The sequence below is a fragment of the Carassius gibelio genome, chromosome B15, assembly GCF_023724105.1.
Source record: "Carassius gibelio isolate Cgi1373 ecotype wild population from Czech Republic chromosome B15, carGib1.2-hapl.c, whole genome shotgun sequence".
Taxonomy (NCBI): domain Eukaryota; kingdom Metazoa; phylum Chordata; class Actinopteri; order Cypriniformes; family Cyprinidae; genus Carassius; species Carassius gibelio.
Window position 1 is genome coordinate 703462 of NC_068410.1, and position 14956 is coordinate 718417.

General features: G+C 35.1%; 1 protein-coding gene across 1 annotated transcript in view; it reads right to left on the reverse strand.

Moving 5' to 3' along the window:
- Positions 1 to 1868: 1868 nt before the first annotated feature.
- Positions 1869 to 14956, reverse strand: part of LOC127972209 (protein arginine N-methyltransferase 3-like) — a 16900-nt gene continuing 3812 nt past the window's right edge. Inside the window, exons 2-5 of the mRNA XM_052575552.1 lie at positions 14818 to 14956; positions 12018 to 12104; positions 3599 to 3649; positions 1869 to 2021 (exon numbers count right to left, since the gene is read on the reverse strand). The exon at positions 14818 to 14956 is cut by the window's right edge and continues 49 nt beyond it. Of these exons, the coding sequence (XP_052431512.1) occupies positions 1890 to 2021; positions 3599 to 3649; positions 12018 to 12104; positions 14818 to 14956 (409 nt within the window). The 3' untranslated portion in view covers positions 1869 to 1889. The remainder of the gene's footprint in view (positions 2022 to 3598; positions 3650 to 12017; positions 12105 to 14817) is intronic.

Below are 14956 nucleotides of genomic sequence, written 5' to 3' on the forward strand. Positions count from 1 at the left end.
CAGGGACTGTCCATGGTAATGCCCCGTGGACAGCTACAGTTAGGACACAGTCATTTATAATAGTGTGCTGTATCAGAGAAACTGGCTAGAGCACCTTCATCCATCTGCGCATCAGATGACATTTCTCCGATTCCCATTATGATAAGACACACTTCATCTGTTAGCACGGCCGGGACACTGTCTAGCCATCTACAGACATACAGAGCCTTGATCTAAGTGTCAGGGTAGCTCTTATACCTAAACATGAGGCAATATGATTTTTAATAACTTTCAGGTTCTGATCCACTTCCCTCTTGTTGTTTATTTGGTTTTTCACCATAATTTGATTAAACAACAAAGGATATTCATGCAATTCTGCAATAGGCAGTTATAAACAAATAATATGAAGATATAGCAATATTAAAATAAAATGACACAGAAATGGACATATAAATGAATCAGTGTCTGGCTGAGATCAATGACGCTGTTTTATGGTGTTTTCACACTCGAGTCCTCTTTACAAGAACCAAACCTCTTCATATGGACAAAAAAAGCACTACAACAATTATTATATTTGTTTTATACAGTATTTTTTACAATTAATATAATTGTAGATTATATATTATATTGAATGTATATATATATATATATATATATATATATATATATATATATATATATATATATATATATATATATATATATATATATATATATATATATATATATATAATGAAAGAAAAAGCCTTTTAAAATGTATGTGTATCATATATCATATTTACAAATATATCATAATACAATTGCTTTTACATATATACAAAATAGGCAATGGATTAAACAAATAAATATTCATGAAAAGTGTTTAATTATACACACAAACACACACAATGTATTTTTTGTATTATTGAGCTTATTTACATGATTAAACTTAAACAGTTTTTAAATAATTAAACACAGAAAAAATACTTTTACAGTTTAATTTTTTTTATATTTAAGCTAATCGTTATCTAACAGAAAAATGAGTTTGTGCTCTTAAATGCTTTGTAAGCATATCTAAAAATGTGTTAAATCGTAAACAATCTTTTGGGCTCACAATAAATAATTTTTAGAAATAATCCTTTGGGCTCACTGTTAATAATTTACATAGCCTTATATCATAACTGATGTACACAAAATGTTTCTCCATTGCACTATTCCTAACTACTGTACTCACTGTATACACCCCCTCCTTTTCATATCCACTGCTTCTGTCATTAAGATTATTCATATTTTATTACCCATTCAAATTACCAGCATTCTGTATATATGTAAATAACTGCTACCAATGCACTTCTGGTTGGAAGCTAAACCGTACTGTAACATGCAATGACAAAGTTGAATAATATAAAAGAAATCATTGATTATTGGTTCTATTTGAAAATACCATGTAATCAGATTGCACACAAACTCAACTGGTGATGAATGTAAAATATAACCCAAAAAGACTATTTTTGTTGTGTGCTGATCATCCTGATATTCTGTGTTAGAACAACATAAAACATAGGGAACACAAAAACAATGCCCCTAAATAAATCTGTCTACAGACTTGATGTGTTGTGTGGGAATGATTCTCAAGACACAATATATATCATCATATATATTTATCAACAGAAAGAACAAACTGCATGGTTTATGTGGACGAGCTCTAGAACCGCTCCATCATGTGTCTATCTCTCAATGACTGACGGATAACCTGTGTCAACGTCTAAGAATCAACTGTCAGGGTGAAGAAAGATAAGACACACCTACCTGTGGCACACTTCTTTTTAGTGTTTTAAAGAAAGCTAATGGCTGCATATGTACTCGCCAGAACTCACACATCACAGTTTTAAGACAGACACAAGTACATGCAAACACTAGTGTGGAGACAGTTAAAACAAGTACTGTAGCAAGCATGTGTGAACAGGGTACAAACCGGTTTTGACAGGGATGGGGTTTTCTAGTAAGAACACCGTCTGTTTCCAGTGAGTCTTAGTGCAGTCTGGAGCAGTGGAGAACATGACCTAAAATTAAAACATAACTGCATTAAAAACCTGTTTATGTTCAGATAAACAGGAAAATGCTGTTGCCCTGCTTGACTTATTTTGAAAAGTGACTGAAAGAATAGAGATTGCTTCTGTAAGTAAGTGGAAAACTTCATGACTAAAGAGGATTAATGCAAATAAATGTTTACAAATAATATTTGGTTAGTTCTTTTTTTACATTTCAAAAAGATTCACACGTAAAAATCAAATGAGCTGTTTTATTCTACATAAGGAGGGTGACCGCCAAGATGAGATCACATGACCAATTAATACTCACTTCATCCCAGTAAGCCCCTAATTATCGGACACCTTTGGTTGCAGAATAAATCGATTACTGGTGATAAACTTGTCTGCCCTTTTGAAAGTCACCACTAACTAAAACCGCTTGCTTTTGTGTGATGTTGCATCTATATGGAACTTTGTTTCTGCCATGGAATAAAAAAGAAAAAAGCTAATTGCGACTTTTTCCTCACAATCAAGATTTGTTCCTCTCGCAATTGCAAGATACATAAACTCAAAATTGTGGGATATTAACGTATATATAAAAGTCAGAATTGTGAGTTACAAAGTAACTATTACCTTTTAAACTTTTTATTCTGTGTCAGAAATGATGTGTTAGAAAAAAATCTAAATTGTGAGTCAAACTCAGAGTTCTGAAATAAGTCCGTTTAGTGAAATATAAACTCGCAACTGCAAGAAAATGTCGGAATTTTTAGATTATTAAAAAAAAAAAAAAAAAAGAATTACAAGATGTAAAGTTAGAATTCAGAGAAAGAAACATCTGCATGTGTGATGTAAATTTGCAGGTATGATTTTATAACTCGCGATTATGCAAAAACACGCAATTGTGAAAAAAAAAAAGAATTACATTTTTTATTTTTTATTCCGGAATAACAAAAATAAGCTTCCATACATACAGGCCTATAGAAGGCAGTATACATTTAAATTTAAAAAATAATGCAAATGTAAAAAAAAATAAAAAAATTCAAGGTGACAACAGAGGGAAATTTAGGGAAACTCGAGAGAAATGGGAAAACGTACTGTGACCTTATCTTTAATTTTTAAGGCCTGACGATAACAAAATAATCTGTGATTACCACTAATGGTAAACCGGAATGAAGATGACAAGAGACAGAAAATGAGCTAAAATAAAATGCAAAAATAAATTTCCCAGGTCAGAAAACAAACCAACTTCTCCTTTAAACCAAATCAAGTTCAAAGCAAACATAACTGATGTGGTTATCCACCACATCATTAACACAAACTCTGATGCTGTGTTCAAACATCCAAAACGGGACAAAAGACACAAGACCCCTCCACATTCTCCTGCTTAAATTCCCATTATCAGAACCCAGCACACGATTGCTCTCTCAGTGGCTGAAGGGTTTTATCTTATTTCATTGCCTGTTCCAGTTGGTCACTGGAGGAAGGCAAATGCTTATTTCAGCATTTAGGTTTGAGAGGCTGACGATTGCATTGCGATTGCCTCGGGCCTAAAAGACGGCAAGGCGTGACCGCAATTGTTCGCTGTTAAACAGCACAGCACTATTGCTTACCTTGTTTCCGCAGCTCTTGTCGAAGAAAATGTCAAAATAGCCCACGATGGCCTGGAATGAAATATGAGAGAGAGGTTAGAACATGACATTCTGGTAAACGCTCACACGTGTTCTAGCCAGCAGGAAATAATTAGCAAAACAAGGTAAAGAGAGACAAGTTGACAAGTGATTTTAAAAAAAGCACAGTGTTGTGGAAATGCTCCATATAAATAAAGATAAAATATATATATATTAATAGTCTAGTGATGAATAATAATAATCCTTTGTTTGTTTTCTGTGTAAATACACACAAAGTATAAAATGCACAATATTATGGAAATGAAAACTCCCCTTTTTTGTCCCAACCTGCCCCCGATGACAGTAGAGCAACTCTATCAATCTCAGGAGCATACTTGTAGTGGCAATGATGCAGAACTAATAGCTTTTAATCCTGACGCAGCTGACAACACGAGGGTCTGCTCGCTCACACAAAGAGCGCAATCAATGAGAAGAGAAAGAGAGAGAGAGAAGACACCGATAAAGAGAAAACGGGGCATGAAGAGAGAGGTAAGCAAGACAACAATAGAAAAAAATTTAGTCACCCCCTTTGCTTTTCTTTTAAGTAAGATGTTTACTGGAGTTTCTCTTTTCTTTAAACCAAACTGGGAGTATTATTAGCTTTCACTCTTCTGAAAATGTTTTAATAAAAGTCGAAAAAATTATTAAAAAATTTAATTAAATTTATACATTTAGATTTTTTAAAATATATATAAAAAAAATAAAAATAAAATAAATCAGCCATTTACTTGACACCTTCCAAATTAAATATTGTTTATAAAGCATCCCTTTGCATTAAATAAAATAAAACTAAATAAATAATATAAAATAAAAAGCTCTTAAAAGAACTTATGAAACCATGCATTATTTTAAAGTTGCTCCATTAGGTTTAATTATAAATCGATTTTCTGTCTCTGGCTGCTTTGGTAAATAAATGTAGAATCTGCATTGTATTATACAAATCTAACACAATTCTCAAATCCAAGCGGATCACTTTGTATTGGAAATGACAGTTGAGATCAAGAAACGTCGCTGAAGATGTGACAGAAATAAAAAAAAAAAGTCAGGTCAGTGTAATTACAGTTTGTAATGAACGTTATCAGACATTATGTGGAGCAATAATTACCAAATCAGGTCTAATTGCTTATTGGATTCATTAGGAAGAGTGGATTTGCGAGTCATTTGGCACACCAAGAGATGAACTTTGTTGTAACTGATGACAAAAGCTCATAAATATGATGGATTGTAGACAAACATTGAAGAAAACGTTCTCTTTTGATGACTCACATTGCTTCCAAGTACAATATTTCTCATATGCAACTGTTCGCAATAACAAATAGCAAATCACATCAATTCACTTGAAATAAGTAATTAATATTTTTTAAGTATTTATTTAGTCATGAAAGATGTGAATTGAGGAGGATATCCCGGAATGAATGGCTGAGCTGTGCACACCTTCTCACAGATGGATACACACACACACACACACAGAGAGAGAGAGAGAAAACAGAGCGCAGTCACCCTGTGAACTCCCAGGGGACACTGCAGTGATAATGTGAGCCATTCTGCCTGAAGTATCCCCGGGACCTTGTGGGGAGATATATAGCTCTGGCTTAATGCCCGTGTCTCTCTCTCCCTCCCCTACAAACAGAAGCAGAGCACCTAACTATTAATCCTCCTCTTCTTCTGTTAAAATAGCTTTAAGAGGACAAAGCCACAGCAACATAATCAAGGGTTTAGCACCACGTCCACAAACAACTTCTCTTCGGCGTGATTCCTTCATATGGGCTTGGTTTACAATAGGCAATTTTACAAAACAGTATTAAAAATTAGAAATGCAAAACAGTGGAAGTTAACATTATTATTTTTTATATACATATGTATATATATATATATATATATATTGTATATTTTATACATAGTTTATAAATACAGTAATTTTAATTTTTTTATATTTTATATATACAGTATGTTATTTACTTTTTAGTAGCTGTTTGTCCTTTTAAAAGAATTAATACAAATGATTAATTTAAGGATTATAATCAATTATTACTATATGGTTATATTTTAATATAACCAATATATATTTTAATTCACTACTGCTCTATTAAAAAACTATAAATAAACTATAATCTTCTCATAATTTTATATAATTAATCATAATTGTTATAAAATAGCAAGTGATGTATAAATGTTGCCTTATATTTCTCATAAATCTAAGAGTCAGTTATCTAAAACAAAAATCTCCAAACGTTTTCCTTTAAATGGGTTCATCATTTTTGTCAGTACAAACTGCCCAAAAATGTCAACAGAATCATGGACCCGACAAAAGAGGATGTGCACTGAAAACACGGGGGTCAGAGCCAAGTAACTCCCTGCCAGAAATAAAACACCCCGTTGACGTAGCCTTCCAGGGTGCAGTGAAAGAGCAGACACAAAAGCCTGAGTTGCATGGGGGGCAAGGGGACAAATGTTGAAAACGGAGGCTTTTTATTCTCATCAAAGTGTTCAGCCTTCACACCCGGGAAATGTCGGGGGTAAGTGATGCGCGCGAGCTGTTACCCGGCCCAGGAGGCGGCGCACGAGTCTACCTGGAGAACAGGTCGGGGGAAAATTAATAATTATCATCATCGCTAACACCAACGGGGAGCAATTCATCATCAAGCCCTTTCCAGCGCTATCATGTCGGAGCAGAGCGTGGTGCAGCCAGATACAATTATGCGGCGAGCTGCGGAGGAGGGAGAGCTAATGTGCTTTTGATGGGGTTTATTCACGCGTGCGAGGCGTCACACTCGACCACCTCGAGCTCTCTAACCCCCTCCTTCTCCACCCGGCGTCTCCCCTTATTCTGTGCACATCACACACCAGTGCCAACGAAACTCCCGTTCCTGTTATTCTGCTTTTCCCTCAGAGTTTGACGTTCCGCCGCACTGGAAGCAAATACACAGGGTTTAATTAGAGGGGAAGGACATTACTGCAGGAACACTCAAAGTGAACTGGAGTAGAGAGTGATGCAGAAATGCTGAAGAACAGTGGTACCCTATCATTAGTTAAAACAGAACAAATATAGCCTTTCTTGATCCTCTTCTAGGACACTTCTTAAAAAAACAACTAAAAATAACTTTGTGCTATTTCAGGTAATTTGTACAAAAAGCCTGCCATTATATTCAACGGTGTTAATGAACAATGGAAGAACCACTGGTTATATGGTGCTATATGACCCACATTTACAATTTCTGATCTAAAAATGTATAATAAAAACATTTGAACTAAAACAGAGGTGAAATGTAGACCTACTGTAAAATCCAGGACTGGATTAGCCATATGGGCATTTGGGCAAATGCAATTCCTTCCTCCAGCCTGGTCAAATCAACAATGATGTAACACCAAGAACAGCTTGGGTTTGTACACGACTGAAATCACAGCTCTAGTTTGACTCCGCTGGGACTAGGATTATTAAAAAAAGCCTCACATTAAAGTAATTATTAGTCTCCCTCACACAGAAAAACATTCATTCATTTAACAGAATAATTGAGTGAGCAGTTGGGGATTCAGTGCCTTGCTCAAAGGTCTCACCTCAGACAATGAGACTTAAACCCACAAACTCCCTAACCATAAGGCCACGACTGCCCATGAGCACATTACAATGCAAAACATGTGTCACTTGGTATGGCAATGACACGGTTAACTTGATTTTATAGCTACTGTAGAAAAGCTTTCCAAAACGTATCAGAATCTTTCTCCCAAAATCTTTCTCGCACATTTCTCTCATAAAAATTTTAAGCACTCTACATACAGATCTGTGAAAATAAGTTGGCTTGGATGTTTTATCATGCCAGTAGACAAATACAGTAAGAATAGCTTGCAGTCAAAACTTTACTTCCCTGCTGATAAATTACCATGCATACACAGTAACCAATTTTTGATTACCTTAGGGCATTTTTTTATTACAAGAAAGTAAAAAATAATCTTGATTAGATTCAGAGCTTAATAGTTACTTAAAATGAAAGCATTTGCTAAATTATTTTATAAATAAATGATTTAAATTATTTCTACTCTAATATATTTTTAAAATGTAATTTATTCCTGTTTTGGCAAAGCTGAACTTTCAGCAGTCATTACTTCAGTCTTCAGTGTCACATAATCCTTCAGAAATCATTCTAATATGCTGATTTTGTGCTCGAGAAACTTTTATCCATATTAAAATCAGTTGTGCTGCTTATGGTTTTGTGTAAAATGTGATACTTCTTGAATAGAAAGTTCAAAAGTACATCAAAAGAGGATTAATCTGAAAAGTACTCTTGCACCATCTAAACATCCTATCATAACTTCCAATTATAAGTTAAACACATTTTTAAAAGTAATTCGGACTTGCTAATTACTACTAGTACTTCGAGTCCTTATAACTAACTTCTCGCTTTGTCTGCGCTGACATTTTACAAATAAGTAGAAAACAAGCAGTATCCCTCTTTATTTTCCCCCACACACTGTATGATCATTATCAGTATTGTTCTTGTCACAGCTTGATGTAACAGAGTGCCCTTAGGGCAAATCACCACTGACGCAAACATTACGCAAAACCATCTTCAGATGTGCTTCAACTGCAGTGCACTAGACGTGCCATGAACATTTTATAACTAATATACAACCTCTAGGCCCTCAATGTTAGCTGCGCTTTTCTAGCAAACATGTTTTCCAAAGAATTAAAGAAAAAACTCTTAAGAATGTTCATGCTGCTCTGCTTCCCACAACAAAGGCTGTTCGAGATCTAACAAAGCCAAAAAGCACCACAGAAACAGTCCAAATGACTATTTTAAAGGCAAAAGGAACTGGGTTTGGCTTATGTCAAATGACTGCATTGCACCAGCTCAATTAAGCAGAATTGACAATTGTGTTCTACAATGAAGATGAATTTCAGTGACTATCAACACAACGCTATCATGTGGTTTCAAAGGACTTGGAATATATACCACCAGTTCAAAAGTTTGGGGTCGGTACATTTTTTTAAATGTTTTTGAACGAATTCTCTTATGCTCACTAAGTCTGCATTTACAGTAAACGGTAAAAGAGTTTACAGTAAAAACAGTTATTGTGAAATATCCAACAGTTAGTAATTTATCTAAATGAATCTGACACATTTAGGAGTGACACTTTTTTTTCTAGAAGGAGCAGAAAGAGAAAGCAAGAGAGAGAGAGAGAGAGAGAGAGAGAGAGAGAGAGAGAGAGACTTCAGTCTCTCTGGACAACGGGAGCCGAGGACCAGTGCAACTGTAAGAGCGAGCGTTATTTGTCTTCCACCGGCCGAGCACGAGAGCGCAGGGTAGCGCTGTTCATTTAATGCAAGGTTAGGCAGCCTGATGTGATGAATGGACTGTCAGCAGGAGAATAAGTCCATGCACTCAATCATGGGGACGACAGCATTTTCCCTTCATTTTTGGGGTGCTTCCATAATTACATGACAAAGCAGTGCAAAGTAGGGTACTGAATCCCATCTATGACTATAAATGGAATTTTCCTCATTAAATTTCAAGGATATTAAAAATCTGCAAATTGCTTGTACCTGCCTAATATCTAAAAATAGAAGTTTTTAAAAGGGGAGGAAATCGGGATATGGTTTTCCATTACTGGAGAGCAGCAGAAAAATGAGATGATGTTTACAAATTCCATTAAATCCAGAGTAAATGAGAGAGGGCATGGGAGATAATAATAAAGTATTGATTAATCTATAAAAGTCATAACAAAGAAGCAGGAACAATAATGCTTGGACAAAACTGGGAGACAGAAAAATTGCATTTGAAATTTCAGTTGTTTTTTTGTTCCGTCTCTCACCAAGTCTCACTCTTTTACTGACAAATACACACACGTACCTTCTCTCGATAGAAAATACACCTGACAAGAATGGTGACCTTGCAAACAATAAAGATAAAAGGATCATATTGTCTTGAAAGGAATTGTTCACGCAGAAATGAATTTACTCATGTTGTTCTAAACCTGTATGATGTTACTTTTTAATGAAGCACAAAAAAGAAGAAACTCTCAAGAATGCACTAAATCCACTAAAGCCAAAAAGCACCACAGAAATAGAACAAATTACCCTTTTAAAAGGCAAAAGGCACTGGTTCTTGCATGTCTCATAAATGACTGCACTGCACCAGCTCGATTAAGTTGAATCAACAAATGTATTCAAGAATGGAGATAACTATTGACACAACACTATAGCTTCAGAGGAATATACAGGCATGTCCTATAATATGGACACCCTTGGTAAATATGATCAAAGAAGGCTGTGAAAATCAATCTGCATTGTTAATCCTTTTGATCTTTTATCTAAAAAAAATTCACAAAAATCTAACCTTTCATTGGATAATAAGAATTTAAAATGGGGGGAAATATCATTATGAAATAAATGTTTTTCTCTAATACACATTGGCCACAATTAAGGACACCCTTTTATTGAATTCTTTTTTAAACCTCCATTTGTCAGTTTAACAGCTCTAAATGTTCTCCTATAATGCCTGATCAGGTTAGAGAACTCCTGACAAGAGATCAGAGACCATTCCTTCATCCAGAATCACTCCAGACCCTTTAGATTACCAACTTCTCCTCTTCAGTTCACTCCTCTCATTTTCTGTAGGGTTCAGGTCAGAGGACTGGAATGGCTATAGCAGAAGCTTGGTTTTGTGCCCAGTGACCCATTTTTGTGTTGTTTTTGAGGTTTGTGTTTGGATTATTGTACAGTTGGGATATCCAAACACGGCCCATTATAAGATTTCTAACAGAGTCAGTCACTTTTAGATTTTTTATCTGTTGGTATTTCATAAAATCAAAGATGCCATGTGTCTAAACAAGATGTCCAGGACCTCCAGCAGAAATATAGGCCCACAACATAAAAAATACAGGAGAATATTTCATTGTACACATGGGGTACTTTTTAACCCTGTGTTCACCAAACCTATCTTGAGTGTTTGCTGCTAAAGCGCTCTTTTTTTTTTAGTTTCATCTGATCATAGAAGCAAGTCCCATTAGAAGTTCCAGTCGTGTCTGAAAAAATAATATGCTGGAGTTTGTTTTTGGATTAGGTAGGAGATCTTTTCTTGAAAACCTTCCAAGCAACATTTGGTGATGTAGGTGATGTTTGACAATTTTTTTTTTTTTAAGGTTTTCTGACCCCGAGCCTCAACTATTTTCTGCTATTCTCAAGCTGTGGTCCTTGGAGAGTCTTTATCCACTCAAACTGACCTAGACACACGTCTTCTTCCAGGCAGTTTCATAACATTTTCTGTTAATTTGAAATTCTTAATTATTGCCCTGATGGTGGAAATGGGAATTGTCACTGCTCTAGCTCTTTTCCTAAAGCCACTTCCCTAATTTGTGAAGCTCAATTATCTGTTGCTACACACCAGAAATATATTCTTTGGTTTATCTCATTGTGATGGATGATTAAGGGCATTTAGGTTTTCCCCCCTATTTATATTTCTGTGAAACAGGAAGCAATGGCTGGATAAATTCATGTTCATTGTCAGCCCGGAGTTATTTTACTCATAAGAATTTCTAGGGGTGTCCTTAATTGTGGCCAATGTGTATTAGAGAAAAACATTATTTCATAATGATATTTCCCCCCATTTTAAATTCTTATTATCCAATGAAAGGTTACATTTTTGTGAATTAAAAAAAATAGATCAAAAGTATTAACAATGCCAAGTAATTTTCACAGAAATGGTAAATCGAGGGAACGCAATAGTAATCGTGTGCACGTTTTAGTACAGTACATTGTGGGAATGAATTAGTAAATCATGCACACGATTTTGCCTACTATTTTTTCTTGCATGTCATGTGTGGGGCTCCATACTTTTGAACAGTTTAATGCAAACTTTTGTCATTTGTCAGAAGTCATACAATCTACTTTTATGAAAGCTTTATGTCCTTTCTGGAGCTTGACAAACATGGCCACAATGGTAGCTATTCAAAGAGACAAGAGCTGCATGACTATTTTTCAAAATGTACCTTTATTTTTTTAACAGGACTAGAATGACATAAGATTGAGTAGAATATTCCTGCAATGCTCTTTAACTCTATTTGATCTTACACTTGGAGATCTTTGGTTGAACTTATGCCATGAAGTAATTAAAGGAAACTTTTCACTGTCTGCCGTTACCTTCACCTGTCTGTCCATCAAACCAGACTGGTGTCTGAGCTCCCTCACCCATACCAGACAATCAAAGGGCCAATCCATCTTCCCACTCCTAATTAATCTTCACACCTGACAACCTTGATTAGCGCTGAAGATTGAAGTGTGTGTAAGACAGGCAATAATCACGGTTTGTTTGTGAGTTTGTTGGTAAATGGGTTTTGTGTGTGTGTGTTGGAAGTTGGATCTACTCACTGTACAGAAGGTGCAGGCCGTTATCTTCAGGCTGAAGTCTACAGTGAACTCTAGCTCAGACACCCTCACAGTGCCACAGTCAACAGTCTAGAGAGGGGGTCACAAAAAATATATCTGTCACCTAAAAATATTACGGCCATGCAATTCCATTTTATATAACAAAGAAACCATAATGTCAACTTTGTCTTAAGGTGTTAATAACTTTTTGTATTATAGTGTTTCAACTTCTAGAAACAATTTACCCAAAAATGAAGATTTGCTGAAAATGTACCAACCCTCAGGCCATCCTAAGATTTTGTTTCTCAATCGGAACGATTTGGAGATATGCAGCATTACATCACTTGCTCACCAACGGATCCTTTGCAGTGAATAGGTGCCGTCAGAATGAGAGTCCAAACAGATCACGACTCCATCAATTAACACTTTGCAGTGAAAAGCTGCATGTTTGTAAAAATTCAATCAATCTAAAATGTATAATAATAATTCCTCCAGTAAAAATGTCAATCCCCTTTGTCCTCTTACATTAAAATCCAACAACATACAGTACTTGTTTAGAACTGGTTTGGACTGTTTTTGCTTGTAAACAGTGCTTGATCTGGGCATATTTCTCTCTTGATTTATACAATATGACTTTTTCAAAGCATGAAACATCTTGATGGATTTGTCTTTACAAACATGGACTGGAGTCGTGTGGATTTATCAGCTGTTTTGACTTTCATTCTGACGGCACCCATTCACTGCAGAGGACCCACTGTTGAGCAAGTGATGTAATGCAAAATTTCTCCAAATCTGTTCTAATGAAGAAACAAACTCATTTACATCTTGGCTGGCCTGAGGACGCGCAAATTTTCATTTTTGGGAGAGCTACTCCTTAAAGCGAATGAATGTGAGCACAACAAACAAGGAAAAGACAGTGCGTTGCAAAAGAGAGTTAAACATGTATGTCAAGATCTGTTCAAGACATTCAAGACATGTTCAGACATTAACTTTTGTTTAATTAATATGAAAAAAAGTATTATTAAATAATGTCATTTAAAATCCGCATGATAATGTGATTAAAAAATAAAAACATTAAATATAATAAAGCAGTGAATGTGACGAGTTTAAGTGGAAGAGATGTCATTAAAGGTTCTAATAGAATTCCATGCTAGAGTGTGTTATTTTAATAGAACTCTGACCACCATTAAATGCTGTTATTGGGGTGGATCAGTGAGATAATTGAAGAAAGATGTCCAATGTTTCTGCACAGACAGGAAAAGATTGATTTGGGCATTGAATTTTCATTATGGCTTAAGTTTGACCCATTTTATGATCAAAGTCAGGGAATACAATTAAATTTACTTCCCATGTTTGAACATATGGATATTGGTCAAAAATGTGTCAGTTTTTCTGATAAGAAAAGGTATACTGGAAATTGAAAAAAAAAACAAAAAAACAATTACACTGTGTTCAATGTAGTCAATATGGATCTACTATTTTATCACACTTCATAATGCTAGTATACAGAAGCTCTCTTTATAAGTGTGCATTTCACAGTATTCTGAATCATTCGTGACATCTTTCACTTAAATATTTTTTTAACAAAACTTTTGTAAGATGACACTAGCAGGTTTAAGTAAAAACTCCTTTAAAAGCATTTAAAAAAGTTTGTAAGTGGACCCAAGGCCATGGCAGTGGTAAGTAATGAAGTTTACTAAAGAGGACGTTAAACAAGGATTAGAATAAATTAGCCATTCTGTCACAGACAGTCTCCATGAAGCTTTACTTGTTCTCTCTCGTCTCTCTCGCTCTCTCATGATCTGTCACTCCCTTCTCTTCATCTTCTGCCTTGATCCTACCTTTCGTTCTTTCCCTTCCTCCCGCAGTCTCAAAACAAGGCAACAACACAGGAAATTGGCTTTCTGTCCAGGCCCAGACTCAATTAATTAGGGATTCAGGTGATCTAATGATTTGTACCAAATCCAATAAGACAGAAGCCATTATATAGTTAAAATGAGGGGATTAGTAAAAGATGAGTGAAGTGTGTAAGGATATTTCACCCAAAAATGAAAGCACCAGAGTATAAATCACAAATCACCACTTTTTAAAAAAAAACTTTTGAAAAATGTCTGGTTGCTCACCAAGGCTGCATTTATTTGACAAAGAAATAACTAAAAACAGTTACATTGGGGAATATAATAACGATTAAAAAAATCTGTTTACTATTTGAATATATTTTAAAATGTAATTTATTCCTTTGATGGCAAAGCTGAATTTACTTCATTCTTCATTGTCACATGTCCCTTCAGAAATCATTTTAGCATGCATTTGGTACTCAGGAAACATTTAATTATTATCAATGTTGAAAAAAATGATCTGGCTTAATATTTTTATGGAAACTGTGAAATTTTTTTATTCCAGATTCTTCAATGAATAGAAAGTTCAAAAGAATAGTATTTATTTAAAATCTAAATAAATGTCTTTAATTCACAATGATTTAAATTGTGACACTAAAGCATTCATTTCTTTTTTTTTAAAGGAGAGTGTATGGAGCCCAATCCATCTAGACTACTATACTGTGGTATTATTTAAAATGAAGATACAAATTTACATATTGATTTACCACAGTTTTATCCAATTCAACTTGAGGAACCTCAGAAACACAAAACACAGCATGTTTTACCTGAAGACACACTTTTAAATCTTGATAGATGACACACTTCATTGATCCCCAAGGGGACATTCAGACTTAACCAATCATTTCGCTGATAATTCCTTTCAGACTTTTCTAGAAAGACCCCAATACAGTTTCCCCCCTTACCTTAATCACTGCAGGCTCTGAAATGACCGTCTCAGGCTTCAACACCTCCACGACCGCCTCTGGTATCACAGCCTTCTTCATACACCTCATCTCGAAGCCATACACATCGTCCCAGAATGCAATGCGGTCACTGTGTTTC